The sequence below is a fragment of the Fundulus heteroclitus genome, chromosome 11, assembly GCF_011125445.2.
Source record: "Fundulus heteroclitus isolate FHET01 chromosome 11, MU-UCD_Fhet_4.1, whole genome shotgun sequence".
Lineage (NCBI taxonomy): Eukaryota > Metazoa > Chordata > Actinopteri > Cyprinodontiformes > Fundulidae > Fundulus > Fundulus heteroclitus.
In genome coordinates, this window is record NC_046371.1 from 4,250,015 (window position 1) to 4,267,538 (window position 17,524).

Consider the following 17,524-nt stretch of genomic DNA (forward strand, 5'->3'; position numbering starts at 1 on the left):
TTGTGGTTGTGTGTTAATTATTTCTATTTTATGATACTTTATACTTCTTATCTGGTACATTTATGTGACAAGTGTATAGTGAGTTGGCAAAACAGAGTTAACATAGGTGAGCATTTGGTGTTTGAGATTGTTATTCTTCTTTAGAATAACAACCTCAATGTCTTTATTACTGTAAATGGGAAAAGTTAAAGTGATTGTTTGAAGTAATTCATTTACACAAGTAACAGTTACTTGGTCTTTTCAATAGGGGTTTGCATGGTTTAATCAAGTAAATCAGAATCCCTCTTCAAGTAACTAAAAACAAGATATTCTAAGTTGCGGGAATTGTCACATTAGTTAGTCAAACTTAAATAATTGTGTTTAGAGTACACACAAAGTAAAGTTCACATGACATTACTTGGTTGTCTGAAATAATAATTCTGAGTAGTCTATACTAAGTCAGGAGTACATCTAAAGTTAATTGTCAAGTACAGCGCACAAAATGTCTTTAGTTACTTAAACTGAAGAGTAAGTATACTATACTAAACTGGGATTTGTAAATACAACATGCAATACCTATTCCACTGTACTTAGTTTTTTAAGTGCAATCGGTTTGCATGCTTTTTTTAAGTAAGGTTAACTAATCGGATTTTACAGTGTATATATATATATATATATATATATATATATATATAATGTCTTCTTTATTTCCTTCCTATGTGCTGCGCAGTGCTACCTTTAAGGTCCTGGGCTCTTTCTCCATGTGCATGCCTGGGTTCTCTCTGGGTACTCCGGCTTGCTCCCAGAATCCACAAACTTGACTGTTAAGTGGTTAATTTGTTTCTCCAAAATATCCCCAGATGTGCGTTTCTGTGTTGTTCGTCATGTTTTTCTCTGTGATGCAACCTCTCCAGGGTGCCTTGCCTCTTACCCAATGACCATCGGAGATACGCACCAGCTCCTCCAACCTGCATAGGTATAGACACCAGATGGATTTTTATTTTGTTCTTTTTATAACCAGAACATTTTTTTAAACAACAAAAAGCTCAGTTCTTTATAACTTTCATATGTTGCTGTAACCTTATCTGTTTACCTTATCTGTTTATAACAAATATGCGTGTTAAATATTAGATTCGTTGTCAACCACAGTTAAATATTAATAACTTCAAAGTTCTTTTTTAAATGAATGTAATTACTAAAAACAAAGTTAAACAGACCGGTAGGTCTTTCCTCTTCACCATTGGTTTATTTGGGTCACGTGAAAGCCACTGCCTCTCATTTTAGTCAAGTCAAGCCATTATTTACATCACAACTTTTTCTGTTAGATTTTCAGAATAAAACCCATCCCCTGCTACCTTTTCCCATCTAAAGAAAGACAAACTACTAACCAATAAATTATGCATCTTGCTAAATGTCTTTATTTATATTTTAAGTCATATTTGCATAGGTTGCATAAATGTAAAATCCCAAAATTTTTGGACAGTTATATTTCCAGCAAGAAACAGGGAAAAAAGGCTCATCAGACAAATAAATATCAGAGATTGTTTTCATAAAGATTAATAAGATATAATTAACATTCAGACGCGTGCTTAGTTTTCTGTATAATAAATTGTAAGCTTGTTTAGTAGCGTTAACAGTTGATAATGTTCCGCACATTTGATGCCAAAAAGCAAATTATCAATAAAAATCATCCCACCCGCTAATTTGATTTACAAAATTAGCGGGTGGGATGATTTTATTTTGAAGGGCAGATACATGAAACCGGATGTGTATTTAACTTCGCGCAGCTTACTGGTGACCTCACTGTCAGATTACAGACTTCGCTGACTTTCTGTTAATTCAGATGAAATGTAACTTTTTTTTGTTTGTTTTTTGTTCCTATTTCTCGGTCTGGTCCCGGGAACCAGCAGTCCTCCATCGGAGCCGCTGACTGACGCACTGCGCTCCCAGCAGGGATGTGTGCGTGGAGGCGGCTGCACGGAAGCGTGCGGACCCTCCGTGGATCTCTCCTCCGTGGGTGTCTCAGCTCCACAGCGGCGACACGGCGGCAGCCAGGCCGGTGTGGAGGTCTGACTCTCTGCCAGAGGCTGAGCACAGGTGGAGCCTTACGGAACGACTTCTTCAAAGGTGGGAACCAGGCTTCCGGATCCGAAGGGGCGCTAAAACAGGAGCGAGCCAGTTCTCATGTAAAATATATGCATATTAAAAATAAAACCAGTATATAAACATCGTTCCTGCGTTTATAGCTAAAGTACAATCATTTTCTTAACGACTTAAACCAGGGCAATTATTCGGCGTGAATTCAATAGACGTGATAATTATATTCAGGATTATAGTTAGATGCAATGTTACCAATTTTTGTGTTGAATTTGGTTTTTACCAAGTCTAATGATTGTAATATGCCGAATTGAAGAAAGGTTCAAGGTTCAAAAATTTTTTTCACCTTTTGGAGAACCTGCCATACCAGCTGAATAGTGAGGAAGTGATGTAAAATTATACCAGAACTTAGCATCAAAACAATATTTCAATAGAAATCTGCTCCAGTTACTTGGATGAATCTGTAAAAATATTTAAAAAAATTATGCTTTTATAATAATTATGAAATATTTAAAGATTAATTTTGAACAAATTAATAGTATTTATTGTTCTGATTACATCAGAGTTTATAAAAGATGTCACATTTCTGATGGTTATTATAATATTATTACTGTAGTTACCCTCGAAGTGGTAGTAATAACAACAATAGTAAAGTTTGGATTTTTCTAAATATGACATATTAATTAAAAGGATGATGACGGTTATGTTTACTCTCGTTGCCACAATAACAATAATAATATATTGAATATTTTTATTCAATATTTTTTATGGGTGCAATAATTTTAGATTTTACCAATGATCAACACTATAGTTCTAATAATAGTAACAATAAGAAGAAATGTTATAATCATTTTATGAAAATGAATTACAAAAAATCATTGATTAGTATTGATCTAACTGCTTTCTATAAATTTGTAAAAGTAAAATTGTACTTTTGCATCAACGAGATGATTCTTAAAAAGCTTTTTAGCTGAAAACCTGACATTTTTAAGCACCATGTGAAAACTGCCAGTATAATTTTACATTAATTAAAACGGTCAAAACTAGACAGGGTGACAAAAGACAAAGTTTAAAATTGCTAAATATTTTTTTTTTACACAAGTAGAAATAAGAAATAAAAATCATCAAAGACCAGAAACGAGACCTAAAAGACGTTCCATCATTCAGCTGATGTGTCCAGATCACCGACTGAGCCTCTGAAAAGCTTCAGTTAAAGTGGTTTGGTTTGTATTTCCTGCTCGTTAGTGTTTAGGAGACGTTTCCTTTTTTCCAAATTAGTCGTTAAAACAAACCAAAAATCAGTGGTTGGTGAGTAGATAGAAAATTAGTGAAAAAAAACTAATCAAAGTCCAGCTAAAAACCAACATAAAGTCAGACTCCTTGGGATCAAATTGATGGAAAACGTGGGGTTTGGGTTCTGCAGGTTGCTGTGAAATTTCTCACTTTTTGTTTAGATCTGGAAGACCAGCTGGCGGCGATGAGGAAGAAGGCGGCGGACGCTCTGCCGGGTAGCAGCTGGATGCCCTTCGAGATCAACCCCAACCTCCCTCCTGAGACGGCGGACATCGTGATCGTCGGAGGCGGCGTGGTGGGCTGGTCCATCGCCTACTGGCTGAAGCAGAAGGAGAGGCTCCCCAGAGGGATGCGGGTCCTTGTTGTGGAGAGGGACCCATCGGTGAGTTGTCCACCTCTGTGAATGGTTGAGTGATTCAAAAGGTCTTTGAAATGAAAGAGAAATAATAGAGAACTGGGCATTTACCAAATAAATTTAGAGAAATTATAATTATTTTTGCAAATATAAATTGGACCGGAAAACTCAGTCCATTGGTTTTGTCACTTGTGGTGGAATGAAGCATCTTAACTGCTTTGAATTGAAATTGGTCCCAAAGTTGTTGTTTTCTTAATGTTTTGTTCTGGTATTACTGTTTTTTCTGACAGACTTTTTTTATTTATATAGCGCCAACTCATGATACATGTCATCTCAAGGCTCTTTGCAAGGCTGACAAGCAGCATTCACTCCTCCTGAAAGAGCGTAGAGCCACAGTGGACAGTCGTCTGCATTGTTGATGGCTTTGCAGCAATCCCTCATACTGAGCATGCATGAAGCGACAGTGGAGAGGAAAACTCCCCTTTAACAGGGAGGAGAACCTCCAGCAGAACCAGAACCAGGCTCAGTGTGAATGGTCATCTGCCTCCACTGCAAAAACGGAACTAGAAATAAGTAATATTTTCTTAAAATTAGTATATTTGTCCTTGATTTGAGGAGGTAATTAAGATGATTTGCCAATAGAATAAGATTTTTGCACTTAAAATAGGAACAATTCATCTCCATCTTATTTCAAGTGAAGGATGTCTAATCTTATTTTACGGGTCAAAATAGTAACTCCATTGGCAAATAATCTTATTTACCTGCCCAAATCAAGGATAAATACACTAACTTTAAGAACATTTTACTTATTTTTAGATCCGTTTTTGCAGTGTCCACCCACTGGGGCTTAGAGAAGACAGAGCAGAGACACAGAAAGCACAGAAGCTCACATTGATCCAGTGGATGATCTGACAGAAAAAAGCACAATAACTGGTGTTTGCTGTCAAAAATTGTCCTTCGCTTAAGAAAACCAAAATCTTAAAAAAAAAAAATTAACTCTAAGCCCCAGTGGGTGGAGGCAGATGAGCGTTCACACTGAGCCTGGTTCTGGTTCTGCTGGAGGTTCTCCTCCCTGTTAAAGGGGAGTTTTCCTCTCCACTGTCGCTTCATGCATGCTCAGTATGAGGGATTGCTGCAAAGCCATCAACAATGCAGACGACTGTCCACTGTGGCTCTACGCTCTTTCAGGAGGAGTGAATGCTGCTTGGAGAGACTTGATGCAACCTGCTGGGTTTCCTTAGAGAGGAAACTTTCTCACCAACCTGGAGGATCTGATGGAAGCTGACTTTGGAAAGAGCCTTGAGATGACGTGTATCATGAATTGGCGCTAAATAAATAAAATTGAATTGAATTATGCCGCTTCATGCAGCAAAGCTTATGAACTGACTGTCCTCTGCTGCGTCGTAACTCCAGCCTCACCTGACTGTGTGCAGTATTCCCGGGCCTCGACGGTGCTGTCCGTCGGCGGGATCCGCCAGCAGTTCTCCTTACCCGAGAACATCTACCTCTCCTTGGCCTCTGCGGACTTCATGAGGAACATCAACGTAGGTCAACGTGCATAACGAGTATTTTTATTTTTTTTATTTTTTTTATTTTTTTTCCTAACGAGTATTTAAATGGTTCTTATTGTTTCCGGTTAGGCTAATCCTCCGCTTGTTGAATGTAAAGTTATAAAGTCCTTGGTAGGGTGAACCGGTTGGTTTTTATATATATATATATATATATATATCAATGGAGAAATTCACTCGTCACATCGGCTCATACAAGAAGGTGCAGAATAGGGAAGGTGCATTCAGTTATATACAGTGAATCTTCATATATACAATGGATCAAAAAGAATACCAAAAAAAAAAAAAAAAAAAGGAAATAGGAATGGGCATATGATGTCTTATTAACATTCATAGTGGTCTATATATATAAACATATATCTATGTGCCTACATACATACGTACCTACGCGTATATATGTGCATATACATTCGTGTATACATTTGTACATACATACATACATGTGTGCTGACTTATGTTCAGGTGTTGATAGCAGCAGAAGTCACTACATCAGGATTATTGCACGGGTTGTGGCCCAGTGTATTAATTAGATTATTGCACATTACTTATTACAGTTATGGTCACAATTACAGTGCAGCATTGTAAAATCTGATAGCAGATTTTACAATGCTGCACTTAAGTACCAGGGAGCAACCAAGCAGGTTTATGCAGTGGATGGATGCAGCTATTGTTGGCAGTCATGGTGTGGAAACTAAAGTCGCAACACCACTCTTAGTCGGGTTGCTGGTTAAAAACTGTGGTTTGTAAAGCAGCTGTGTACCTGCGCAGGTAGCCCAACTAATTAAGCAGCTAATATCAGCTTGTTTAAAGAGGAGAATGTCTAAAATGAGCGCGTAAACAGTTGGAAGCTACCATTGGATGTAGCGGCTCGTTGCTCTTTGTTGTCGCTGTGGGAACACGCCTGGGTTAAAACGAGCGAATCCCTCCTCCGTGTCCCAACAGGAGCATCTCAGCGTCATGAATGAAGACCCCGTGGATCTGCAGTTCAACCATTCGGGGTACCTCTTCTTAGCCAGCGAGGAGGTGGCTCACATCATGGAGGAGAACTACAACACACAAAGGTGACGCTCACCTCCTGCTCAGAGGAAATCCGAGCGCCTGATGTTAGGGGTGGCCGATATATCGAATATACTCGATGTATCTCAGGTTTTCCTCCACGCAATGGTTAAAATGACTATTGTGATCATCAAGTGTAAATTTTCATGGCAAGATGGAGCCGCTGTATTTAATTCACTGTGAGTTTAGTTTTTCCCACATGCAGTGAACGCATCACTCGCTCCTCCTCCAAACCAGAAAGCACTCTGGCGAACACACAACAACGAACCCGTGCGCTTAGTTATGTTAACTAGACAGCGAGAATTATGGCGACAGCGGGAGTTTCAGGTAAATAACAAAATGAGTCTGAAGAGAAACAGCGCTGGGTCAATAATCTGGCAGCGGTTTGGATTTCAGGAGAGGAAGGTAATTTATCAAAAATGAATTACAAAAAATAATTGATTAGTATTGATCTAATTGCTTTCTGTAAATTTGTAAAAAATAAAACACCTCCTGACGTATAATTGTACTTTTGCATCAACGAGGTGATTCTTAAAAAAGCTTTTTAGCTGAAAACCCTGACATTTTTAAGCACCATGTGAAAACTGCCAGTATAATTTTACATTAATTAAAACGGTCAAAACTAGACAGGGTGACAAAAGACAAAGTTTAAAATTGCTAAATATTTTTTTTTACACAATTAGAAATAAGAAATAAAAATCATCAAAGACCAGTGGGAGCTTCAGGTAAATAAGAAAATGAGTCTGAAGAGAAACGGCACTGGGTCAATAATCTGGCAGCGGTTTGGATTTCACAAGAAGGAGGTAATTTGCAAAACATGCCGTAACACCATTGCCACAAAAAGTAGCAGTAGCACAAATTAGTTCCACCTAAAACGTCATCCAGTGCAAAATGAAGACTCTTGTAAACTCTGCATGTCGACACCCCCCCATGAAGGAAACTTTAATTAAATCAGCCGTAAAACAGTTGAAACTGGCATCTTCCTTTGCTAAATCCCATATGACAGAAAAAAACGTTTGTTTTAAATTTCCCAGCACCTAAAGAGCAACGGAAATATTTTTGAGAAGCTCTGAATATGCAGCTGTAAATGGAAATATGTAAATGAAAATATTGTAATTTGTGAAAAGCTTCTATGTGCAGCGGTGGTTAAAACAATGGCTAAAATAAAACTTTTTAAATAAATTTTTATTTTGCAATAAATTTTTCAATCAAAAAAAATTGACATGTTAATATAAGATATACCAATGCAACTTTAGGCACTATTTGGCTAAAAACATTTGTTTTTTAAGGTTATTTGAACATATCGTGATATATATCGTGTATCATGATAAAGTCTAAAGATATCGTGATATTAGATTTTCTTCATATCGCTCACCCCTACCTGACTTGCTCTGAATTAGAAACGTTTTTCCGCGCTAATTCTGTCGTCATGTGATTCCAGGTTGGCTGGAGCCAAAGTCTCCCTCCTATCTCCACAACGAGTGAAGGAGAACTTTCCATGGATAAACACAGAGGGGGTAGCGCTCGCTTCATACGGTGAGAACAAGCACAGCATGAGCCGACGCTGATTTACTGCATGTAATTTAGCAAATTTACGCTCTGCTCTAATCTGCCCCATAAACGATTAAACAGCCTGATTTATATTTACGACACAATGTTTACGTAATAAGGTTTTATTAACCTCATTTTGTCACGGGGCTGTGTGTTTGTGGCTCACAAACTAAATGTCATCACCTAAAGCTAAATTAAATGTGCTGCTGGGGAGGCGAACAAACAATAATCCAAAACAAAGCTTGGCAACGTGACTAGGGCTGAACGATTTTGGAAAATAATCTAATTGCGATTATTTTTCTTAATATTGCGATTTAATGCGATTTTTTTTCCCCCAGTTTAATTTATCATGTCTTTTTAAACATATACAAACAACAAATCATTTTAGTTGCTAAAAGACCCACAGCATCTAAACTCGGAGCAGAAATTATTGCGTTCTGCCTACAATATATTTCAACCAAAATTGGAATTTTGACTTTTCTCTGCGTTAACCAGAAGCAACAGAAATGGCCTCTAAATAAAGATGTTTGTAAACAAGGACTATTTAAAACAAGAACTTTTAATGTTTTTAGAAATCAGAATATTATTCAAGAGAACAGCTTTTAATTTAATTAGACATCGATCCTTGTTGAACATTAAGTGCAACCAACAAGCAAGTCTATGTAATAAACTGATTGACCAGTACTTAATGCTATGTATGATTATATAAACTCTAAAACAAGTAATAAAATTAGATTATCTCACTGCTGCAACTGTCTTACCTTCCATGTGGAGGAAACCCACTTTAAACATTTTACCAACACCTAATGGACGCGTCTGATTCACTAATTGTTACATAGCCAAAAATTGCAGACTCTGTGATTTGGAAATTGCGTTTTTTTAAATTGCGATTATATTGAAAATGCGATTAATTGTTCAGCCCTAAACGTGACCCATGGAACCAACTCACGGTTACTCTATCAGGGATTAGCTCTGACCCATTTCGTGTCCGGAGTGATGGAAAGGTTGACTGTTGAGGACCGGCGGGAGTCCCTGTGGATTATGCCGTTTGCAGATGATATTGTGATCTGTAGTGAGAGTAGAGAGGGAGAAGAAGTAGCCGCTGAAGGTGGATGAGTTTGGGTACCAGGGGCCAACCATGTTAGCTAAAGGAAACATGTCAAAAAGGAAAATGATGATGGGCCTAGAACCCACCCCTGTGGAACGCCGCAGGTTGCAGAGGCGATCTTAGATGTTAACTTGTTTGCCATAAAAGAAAAAGTCCATCCAGATAAGTAAGAAGAAAACCAATCTAGTTCTGAACCAGAGATGGTCAATGGTGTAAACAGCTGCATTGAGATCACGTAAAATCATTATAGATTATTTAAATAATAGTAAGTGCATCTTTTTAAAATACCACAGAGCGTTAGGGCTGGACGATATAGAAAAAAAACACATCGATAATTATCAACAAATTCAAAACATATATATATTTAAGTGCAGCCCTGACCATTTTATGCTGTAGCCTAACAACCTTTTTGTAGATACAGATACACAAACCCTTTATTCAACCAACTTTTTACCAAAACTGCAAGTTTTTTTAAAAAGAAAAAAAAACGTGTGCTCTCTGAAGGGGGCGGAGCTTCTTTGGTCTGCGTTGTGATTGGTTGGGAGGATCTAATTACTATAATATTAACCTACATGATAGGCTAGAATGCAAAAGGAAGGTAAACTGTAATTCTATTGAACTTTTTATTGACCTTTTTTTCTATTATCTACTTCTATGAATTGATATATATTATTAAATTATCGTCCAGCCCTACTCAGCATAAAATATTTTATTTATTGGCTTAGTGAAATTATAGGGTTTTTGGTTGCTAACTGGAAACAAGCTACACCATAAAACTTTTTTTAACATCTTGTGAATATCTCTTCATTCTGCGTCTAGTTTTACTTCATTCTGACATGTAGGTGTTTCATGCTACGCAGGGCTGGAGAACGAGGGCTGGTTCGATCCTTGGAGTCTCCTGAACGCCTTCAGGAGGAAGGCCATCTCTCTGGGGGCCATTCAGTGCTTCGGGGAAGTCACAGGTGGGTCACTAGCACCTTCAGATGTTGTTTCACCGTTTAAGCTGAAGGAACCCTGAGGCCAGCTGAGAAACAAAGTGTCTCCAGCGTCTCCTGGGCAGATTTCTTTGTTGTTTATTTTCGCAACTTATAATGTGTAATAGGGCTGGACGATATAGAAAAAAACATATCGACAATATATAACCATATTGATCAATATCGATAATTATCAACAAATTCAAAACATATTTTTTAAGTGCAGCATTTTATGCTGTTGCTTAACGACCTATTTTTAGATAAAGACACAAACACTGAATTTAAACTCAACCCTTTATTCCACCACCGTTTGAACAAAATTGCAAGTTTTTAAAAAGAAAAAACAACGTGGGCTCTCTGAACTCTTTGAAGGGGGCGGAGCTTGGTTCCTGGGTCTGCGTTGTGATTGGTTGGGAGGATGTAATGACTGTAATATTAACCTACATGGCTAGAATCCAAAAGGAAGGAAGACTGTTATTTTATTAAACTTTTTCCATATATATATATATATATATATATATATATATATATATATATATATATATATATATATATATATATATATATATATATATATTGAACACTCCTATTGTGTAATGACACTATTATAATAGGTTTTTTTTAATATTACTGTTTCTACATTTGAGGACATTTGTTTTGTTGCTCTTGCTTTTTTATTTATTTATTTTAGTTTAGTTTCAATATTATTTTTTACCCTTTACATTTTTAATAGTTTATTCATAACTATCAGATTATTTTATTTACCCTATCAACCATATAATGGACTACACATTTTGTATGTCTTTGTGTCGGTTTAGCTATCCTTACTGGCCTTGTTTGTCTTGTTTAGCTTACAATAAAAAAATGGCGTAACACAGAGGCCTGTTTCTCTCTTCAAAATGATAAAAACCAGACAACATGCCATTTAAGTGAGGCAGATGAATGTTGATTCATCAAGGAATAGATGAAGGTACGCAGCTACTCGCATTGACTTGCTCATTTCCACAGCCAGAGTAAAAATTAATGCGTTTTAAAAGAAAAAGAAGTGTGAGAAACGAGGCTGTGGGCCTGTTGCACTTCTGCATGTCCTGGGAACCCAGTTAGACTGTGGGGCGTTAAAAAAAATAAGGACAAAGTAAAATTAAACTATACTGATTCCCCTCACTATAATTTAATTTTAAATGTTTTATAAATTAGCTAAATAAATGTGCTTTTGTTTTTTATGTTAAAGGAATATCAGGAAGACCCCCTTTTGTGAACTTTTATCATAACTCATCGATTTGTAATTGTCTGTAAAGCCGTTAATATGCTTCTCATCCACAGATTTTAAGTATACGACACATATAAGGACAACAGCCGATGAGGAACAACTGGAAACGAGGAGAATAAAATCTGTCAAAGTAAGTGGAAAATTCAGACCTGGCTGAGAGGTATTAGTAGGTAGTAGATGGAGCTGCTATGTAATTATTATTTTTTTTTGTTTTGTCATCAGTGGTGATGGTCTGGTTACTGGCAGGAGCCCTCATGGAGTCTAATGTTTGCAGATGATGTTGTGATGTATAGAGAGTATATAGAGATAATCTGGAGTTGTGTTTTAGGTAAATCTGTAATTAGAATACCATCGAAAAGTTAATTTATTTAATTAAGTCTACGAAGAAAAATTTTTTTAATCTCCTATTATATAAACTCCCTGCAGGTTTTCAAGTATTTTTTTTTCTAAATGTTTATTAATCCCTGTTTCCTTCAGTTTCCCGGAAAATTTAAATATCATGTACGACAAAGTAAAATGATGGTATGCTAGTTCTCCTCCTGCATGTAGTTATTAACAACCTCCACAAGGATGGTAAGCCACAGAAGGTCTAGGCTGTTCACAGAGTGATGTATCCAAGTATTTTCAAGGAAAGTTAGGTGGAAGAAAAAAAGTCCGCAAGCAACAGGCATAACTGCAGCATTAAGAAATTTGTAAAGCAAAGACAGAAACTGTGTCTAGATGGTCTTAAGCTTTGTTCACATGAAAGTAAAGTTTGCATTTTATTAGGAAATGATCTCAGAGTCCGAAGGAGCAGAGAGGCCCAGAATCTACATTTTGTAGTTCAGTCTAGCTTTTATTGTTTGAGGTCGATTAACAAAATTAGGCTCTATCTTCCCCTGAATGATCATTGAAACTGTTATTCATGTTTGTATTACCTCTAGACTGGACGACTGCAACTCCCTCTGGGATGAGCCAAACCTGTCTCCGTTCTCATCAGCTTGTCCAAAATGCTGCTGCGTGTTTGCTAGCTGGGCAACATGATCACATCATCACTGTTTTATCCTCTCTACAATGATTGCCTGTGCCGTTAAGAATTACTATTAATGCTTTACTTTTTGTTTTTAAACCATTTAAATGGTCCGGGACCGTCTTACCTCGTTGAAGTCTAACTAAGTCCTCGTAGGACGCTGAGATCTGAAGACTCAAAAGCGTTTAGTCCTTCTGAGGACTTTCAGCTGCAGCTCCCACTGTCTACCAGAATGGTCGGCTTTAATTGGCTTTTTATTCTGGGGAGCTTCAGCATTGACCCAATGTTGTTGTTTTTTATGGTATTATCGTTTAGTTTTTCCTTTTTGCTTGTATCGCATTGTTTATCCTGACAGAGACATTGTGTTTTATTAGTTGTTGCTTTTACCATTTTATTATTGAATTTAATTTGATTAAATTTTTTCAATTCATTTTTATTTATTTAGCACCAATTCACATCACATCATCTCAAGGCTCTTTCCAAAGTCAGATTCCATCAGATCCTCCAGGTTGGTGAGAAAGTTTCCTCTCTAAGGAAACCCAGCAGGTTGCATCAAGTCTCTCCAAGCAGCATTCACTCCTCCTGAAAGAGCGTAGAGCCACAGTGGACAGTCGTCTGCATTGTTGATGGCTTTGCAGCAATCCCTCATACTGAGCATGCATGAAGCGACAGTGGAGAGGAAAACTCCCCTTTAACAGGGAGGAGAACCTCCAGCAGAACCAGAACCAGGCTCAGTGTGAACGCTCATCTGCCTCCACCCACTGGGGCTTAGAGAAGACAGAGCAGAGACACAGAAAGCACAGAAGCTCACATTGACCCAGGAGTACTTTCTATGGTAGATGGTAATAGAGGATGATCTGCCTCCCCTGATGATGTCACAGCTAACAGAACGCCAGACCAGGTGTACCCTCTATGAAGGGAAAATGACAGAGAACAAAAAGTTAAAAGCTGAAATGATGACAATCAATGCAGATTGGAGAGCAGTAGGAGAACTCAGCAGAGAGAGAGAAATAGACCTTGATGTCCTCCAGCAGCCTAAGCCTATAGCAGCATAACTATAGAGATAGCTCAGGGTAACATGAGCCACTCTGACTAGAAGCTTTGTCACAAAGGAAAGTTTTAAGATTAGTCTTAAAAGTAGACGGGGTGTCTGCCTCACGGACCAAAACTGGGAGTTGGTTCCACAGGAGAGGAGCCTGATAGCTAAAGGATCTGCCTCCCATTCTACTTTTAGAGACTCTAGGAACCACCAGTAGATCTAACAGGTGAAGCACTGAAAATAAAAATAAAGATTAATTAATCGATTGACACAAACAAACCTGCCCCTCTTATGTCTCCTCTGGAGCAGATTGGCTTTGTGCATTTATGGGTCCGTGTCTCGCAGGTGCAGATGCCGAACAGCATGGAGTACCAGCCGGTGGAGTGTGCCATTGTGGTGAACGCAGCCGGAGCCTATTCTGGCAAACTGGCAGAGATGTTGGGAATCGGCCGAGGCCCCCAAGACTCCATCTATGGATTGCCCGTCCCTGTAGAGCCTCGGAAGAGGTCGGTCTCTCACCTGAGCTGCTTGGTTTTACCTTAAATGGAGGTTTATTGTGCTTCTACCATCTGTCAGCTTCTTTTTCAGAGTTTTATTCTTTTTATCTAAAACGGTGTTTGATTATATGTTGGAGAGTGAAGAGAGTATTTTGCTGTTTTGCAGATACGTGTATGTGGTTCACTGTCCTGATGGTCCAGGTCTGGATTGTCCTCTCTTAATTGACTATTCCGGTGTGTATTTCCGGAGAGAGGGCTTAGGAGGAAACTACATCTCTGGAATATCGCCCGAGGAGGTTGGTTTCATTTCCTGGCAGGTGTCTGTTTGTCTACACTGTAACCGAGAGATTACCTCATTTATTATCCTCCTCTGTGTGTCTTCTCAGGCCGAGGAGCCAGACACCAGCAACCTTGAGGTGGACCATCAGTTTTTTGAGGACAAGGTTTGGCCCAAATTGGCCCATAGAGTACCAGCTTTTGAGAAGCTTAAGGTAAAAATTGGAAATGTCACAATTCCTCTCTCAGGATCTGATTAGGGCTGAACAATTTTGGAAAATAATCTAATTACGATTTTTTTATCTTAATATTGCGATTTAATGCGATTCCCCCCCCCCACCCCCCAAGTTTAATTTCTGATGTCTTTTTAAACATATACAAACAACAAATCAATTTGTTTCCTCGCCATGTGGATTAGTTGCTAAAAGACCCGCAGCATCTAAACTCAGAGCAGTAATGATTGCGTTCTGACTACAATTTATTTCAACCAAAATTGCAATTTTGACTTTTCTCTGCATTAACCACAAGCAACAAAAATGTTCTCTAAATAAAGAAGTTTGTAAACAAGGACTATTTAAAACAAGAACTTTTAATGTTTCTATTAATCAGAATATTATTCAAGAGAACAGCTTTTAATTGATCAATCCTTGCTGAACATAAAGTGCAACCAACAAGCAAGTCTATATATTAAACTGATTGACCTGTACTTAATGCTATGTATGATTATATAAACTATAAAGCAAGTAATAAAGCTAGATTTTCTCACTGCTGCAACTGTCTTCCCTTCCATGTGGAGGCAAACCCACTTTAAACTTTTTACCAACACCTAAAGGACGTGTCTAATTCCCTAATTGTTACATAGCCAAAAATTGCAGACCTCTGCGATTTGGAAATTGCGTTTTTTTTAAATCGCGATTATATTGAAAATGCGATTAATTGTTCAGCCCTAGATCTGATTACCTTATACTTTAACATGTAGCGGTCTTTATCCATTTAATAGCAAATTCTTCTTCAACGGTGGAATTTTTTAACTTAAACTGTGAAGTTTCTAAAGGCTCAATATCAAGTCTTAATCTGCACACAGTAATATTGCATGGTGTGATCAGGATACACGGCTATGCTGATGACATGCAGGTCTATGCTGCTGTTTCCCCTGAAGAATTAGGACAAGTTGACGCAATTTCTAACTTTATTATTAATTTTAAGTCATGGATGGACATAAAAGAAACAGAACATAAATCAGCGTTTCGTGGTCTGACTCGCATTTTGCCGTCAGGTGACCAGCGCCTGGGCGGGTTTCTACGACTACAACACGTTCGACCAGAACGGCATCATCGGAATTCATCCTCTGATCAGCAACATGTACTTCGCCACCGGCTTCAGCGGCCACGGCCTGCAGCACTCGCCGGCGGTGGGCCGCGCCGTGGCCGAGCTCATCCTGGACGGAGGGTTTAAAACGTTGAACCTGAAAAGAATGAGTTTCAGCCGGATCTTCGCACAGGAGCCCATGTTGGAGCAGAACATCGTGTAACGGGGCTCTGCTGCAAGTGCCAAAGTTCATCAAGTCTTATTTTTTTATTTTTATTCAGTATGCCTTAAAAAGGATGCTGTCGCTTCAGAAATGTAGTTCTGAACCTGGGAACATGGTTGTCGAAATCAGGAATTATCAGATCCTCAAAACAAAAAGTCCAGGGTCCACTTCTGTTTCCACTTTATTTATTTTTTCCAGAGTGGATGGATCAACGGGTGACGCATCAAAAAATATTTCAGGCATGTGCAAAAGTCCCAGTTGTAGCTCCGATTAATGAAAGTCAGAGCTTCAGTGTGAAACGTTACCGTCTGGTGCAAAAACAGAGCAACTATTGTTGTTATTTTAGAAAACTTCTGTCAAAACGCAACTTTTTTTCTGGCTGAAGCTGTTGCGACTCTGAAGTTCAGTTTTATACGACGGTTATTGTTCCTGTGACAATGCCAATCAGTAGAAAATAAACAATTCTGCAGCTTACTTTGAAGTTTTCGACCCGTATGCACCGAGGAAAAGCGTTATATTCTGTCTTAATTTGGTTTTCTTTAACCAGGGACTCCCAGCAGACATGCAGCAGCTTTTCTTTCATTCAGTCCTGATCAAAATGACACCAGGGATTTAAAATAGACAGAAAAAGTACATGTTAATATGAAACAATGAAGGGGGAAAAAAAGTAATCTTTTAGCGAAATGACCTGCAAAGATTTTCTCCTTAAACCTAGTCTCCCCACCGAGCCTTTTACTCTGGCTGTCTGCTGTGTTTGCTCTTTGAGGCACTAATTTGGGCTGTTTTGTTTGCTGAATCTGGGAGGATTCTCCTCCTGCAGGGGTTCAACAGCAGAGTCCCAAATGTGACATAAAAGAGTGAAATCAGGCCAATACAACACTAATATCAGAAGGTTTTATAACGGTTAAGGTTTAAGAGATTTAAAAAGTTACTCCAGATGTTCTGGAAATGTGACACAGATGATAGTTACCGATACAGACTGCAGAGTTTAAGCAGGAGAGAAGACTTACAATTAAAGCCGGGATTCTGTCACAGTTTCGACTTTATGTGGAGTCACACTTAATCTTTTAAAAATGTATTACTGTGACAAACTTTATGTGAATTTCAACGATGCAGACTCCTGTGTTCACTGTGAGAGAACGCACCGGCTGGGTTATGATTATTTCACAGCGGTTACCTTTTACACCACTCTAAATTTCAGAGCAAGTTTGTAGAATGTGTGTTTTTAAAAATAAAAGCTTGCACAACTTGTCCTGTAGATGCATGCTTCTTTCATTAAGTTCATTAAGGGAGAATTGGTGAAAAGCTGTCCTTAGGTGTGTCTTTGTGTCCCTGTGATGGACCGGCGACCTGTCCAAGATGGAACCCGCCTCTCTTGCAACACATCTAAGAATGAGCGGGTACAGAGAATGAACCTCAGGGTTTATGTTATAAATGAGGTGTTACACTTTGATCTTTGGTGCTTTTCAGAGGCGGTACAGCAGATGGAGCTATTTAGTCCTTCACACAGACCGGCTGCAGAGCAATCAAAACGGCGTTGTTGTTTAAATCCTGGTCCACATTAAAGTATTTGCACCCTGTGAATCTCCTGCAAAGGGTTACGGGTCTTAGGTACCAGCAAGAGAAAACCAAGTGAAAACCTTCTGAAACCAGAAGCTTCACCCCAGGACGCCTCTGCATGTGGGTTCTGACGTCACAACATGATTTTATAAAACGCTTATCCTCATCCAAACTAGTTAAACTTTGAACATGTGTTTATTTTATATCTTCTTGTTCATTGATATTTGCCTTGTTGGGGGAAAATAACATCTACAGAGTAATGGTGCCTCCTAGAGTCATGACCGCAGTCATTAAATGGGGCAAAATTTTCATTTCTCAAACGTTTAATTTTTACTCAAATGTTTGTTTTTCAATGTAATAT

General features: G+C 38.3%; 1 protein-coding gene across 1 annotated transcript; it reads left to right on the plus strand.

Moving 5' to 3' along the window:
- Nucleotides 1–1,742: 1,742 nt before the first annotated feature.
- foxred1 (FAD-dependent oxidoreductase domain containing 1) lies at nucleotides 1,743–16,576 on the plus strand. The gene is made up of 11 exons (XM_036142761.1): nucleotides 1,743–2,106; nucleotides 3,531–3,751; nucleotides 5,158–5,268; nucleotides 6,235–6,353; nucleotides 7,790–7,884; nucleotides 9,868–9,969; nucleotides 11,305–11,381; nucleotides 13,645–13,805; nucleotides 13,963–14,092; nucleotides 14,183–14,287; nucleotides 15,349–16,576. Exons 1-11 carry the CDS (start codon nucleotides 1,935–1,937, stop codon nucleotides 15,601–15,603), a joined length of 1,548 nt encoding a protein of 515 aa, XP_035998654.1. The 5' UTR covers nucleotides 1,743–1,934; the 3' UTR covers nucleotides 15,604–16,576.
- Nucleotides 16,577–17,524: the final 948 nt, after the last annotated feature.